The 1,405-nt window shown below is 28.8% G+C and overlaps 1 protein-coding gene across 1 annotated transcript; it reads right to left on the reverse strand.

Annotated features, from left to right (window-relative positions):
• Positions 1 to 289: 289 nt before the first annotated feature.
• On the reverse strand, positions 290 to 1,357 carry LOC118732726 (the record flags this gene model as incomplete). The annotated part of the gene is given in 3 exon segments (XM_036461843.1): positions 290 to 609; positions 665 to 812; positions 1,168 to 1,357. Coding segments are annotated over 3 exon segments (369 nt in total). The 3' UTR covers positions 290 to 484.
• Between the last annotated feature and the right edge of the window lie 48 nt (positions 1,358 to 1,405).

Raw genomic sequence — 1,405 nt, forward strand, 5'->3', positions numbered from 1 at the left:
GGGTGCGGATATAATTTGTTCGACCACTGTATATGTATATGTATAAGGCTTGTTCGTTAATAAAACCATAAAAACAAAGTTTCCTAATTTGTTAAAGTGTAAAAAAATCAAAAAATTTTCATCAAAATTTCAAACGCTTAAACAGAATTTTTAATGTTTAATTGTATAGGTACCCAGTTTTATAGCCCATTCAATTTTATTACAATAAATTCCAAGTTCAAAGTAGCTCAAACTCACGTTGATTTTTAGTATTTCTTTTTTGCTGAGGGGTTCAGCTTTTTCCCCAATAAAACCAATTCCAAACTTTCTTTATATGGAAGGAAATGCTTAACACCGTCACCAAAAAAGGTTAAGGGGGCTATAAATTGCGTACCTACGAAATGAAAAATTAAAAACTCTGTTTAAACAGTTTGATATAATTTCAATAACTATTGTAAAAAAATCACTCCATGCTTAATTTTGTAAGTTACTGTATAAGACTACTTTAATCGTCACTTTGGTTTCGTTTACTTATAAGTATTTTTTTCAAATAGCGCTTTTTCGACAGATGGATCGCCCTTCGAATCTTCTCCTCAGCCTCTTCTACACCATATAACGTTGCAACGGCATCTTAAAATAAATAAATATAAGTACACATAACATTTCAAAATTTACTTTAACGAACCTTTGACGACTTTATACAGCTTGAAGTCCTTCAACCGCTTCTTTCCATGACTACCGTCCGTGTTGTACTCATAAATGAATTCCGGCTCGAAAATCAAGTCAATATTTTTCTGTAAATTACTGGAAATAATTTTTTTCACCATATTGACCTACAAAATAAAAAACAAAAAATTAATATTAAGGAACAAATGGGCCAGCGGTCAAAATAGTAGCAGCCCAATATTTCGATAATAATTTTTTAAATTTAATTTTAATTATGTTTTTATAAAAGTATAGTTCGTTCTTTAACAAAAACAATATAAATCCAGGCTTCAAACTTTGTGCACAATTTAAAAAGTTTGAAATTTTTATGAAAATTTATTGAATTGTTTTAAATTTTGCACAAAGTTTGAAATCTGGATTTCTATTGTTTTTGTTAAAGAACGAACTACACTTTTATAAAAACAATTAAAATTAAATAAAAAAAATTATTTTCGAAATTTGTACACTTGTTAAAACATTTACTAAAGTGCTTGCATAGCTTTTAGTGTTGGATTCGTCTATATTTTCATCCAATTCTTTTAGCGTGTCGTCGTCTTTTATGGGGAATGTACCCGACATGGTTGAGTTCTCTGTGTCTTGAAATAATAGCTTTTTTATAAGAACATTTTGTTAAGCCAATGCTTCCATTACAACTGTATTTTGATGAGTGGTCAAATCTGAAAAATCGAAAAAAAACTTTAGTTCTAATTTTTTCATATCA

This window comes from Rhagoletis pomonella, unplaced genomic scaffold (assembly GCF_013731165.1).
Source record: "Rhagoletis pomonella isolate Grant_MI unplaced genomic scaffold, Rhpom_1.0 Rhpom_scaffold_26050, whole genome shotgun sequence".
Lineage (NCBI taxonomy): Eukaryota > Metazoa > Arthropoda > Insecta > Diptera > Tephritidae > Rhagoletis > Rhagoletis pomonella.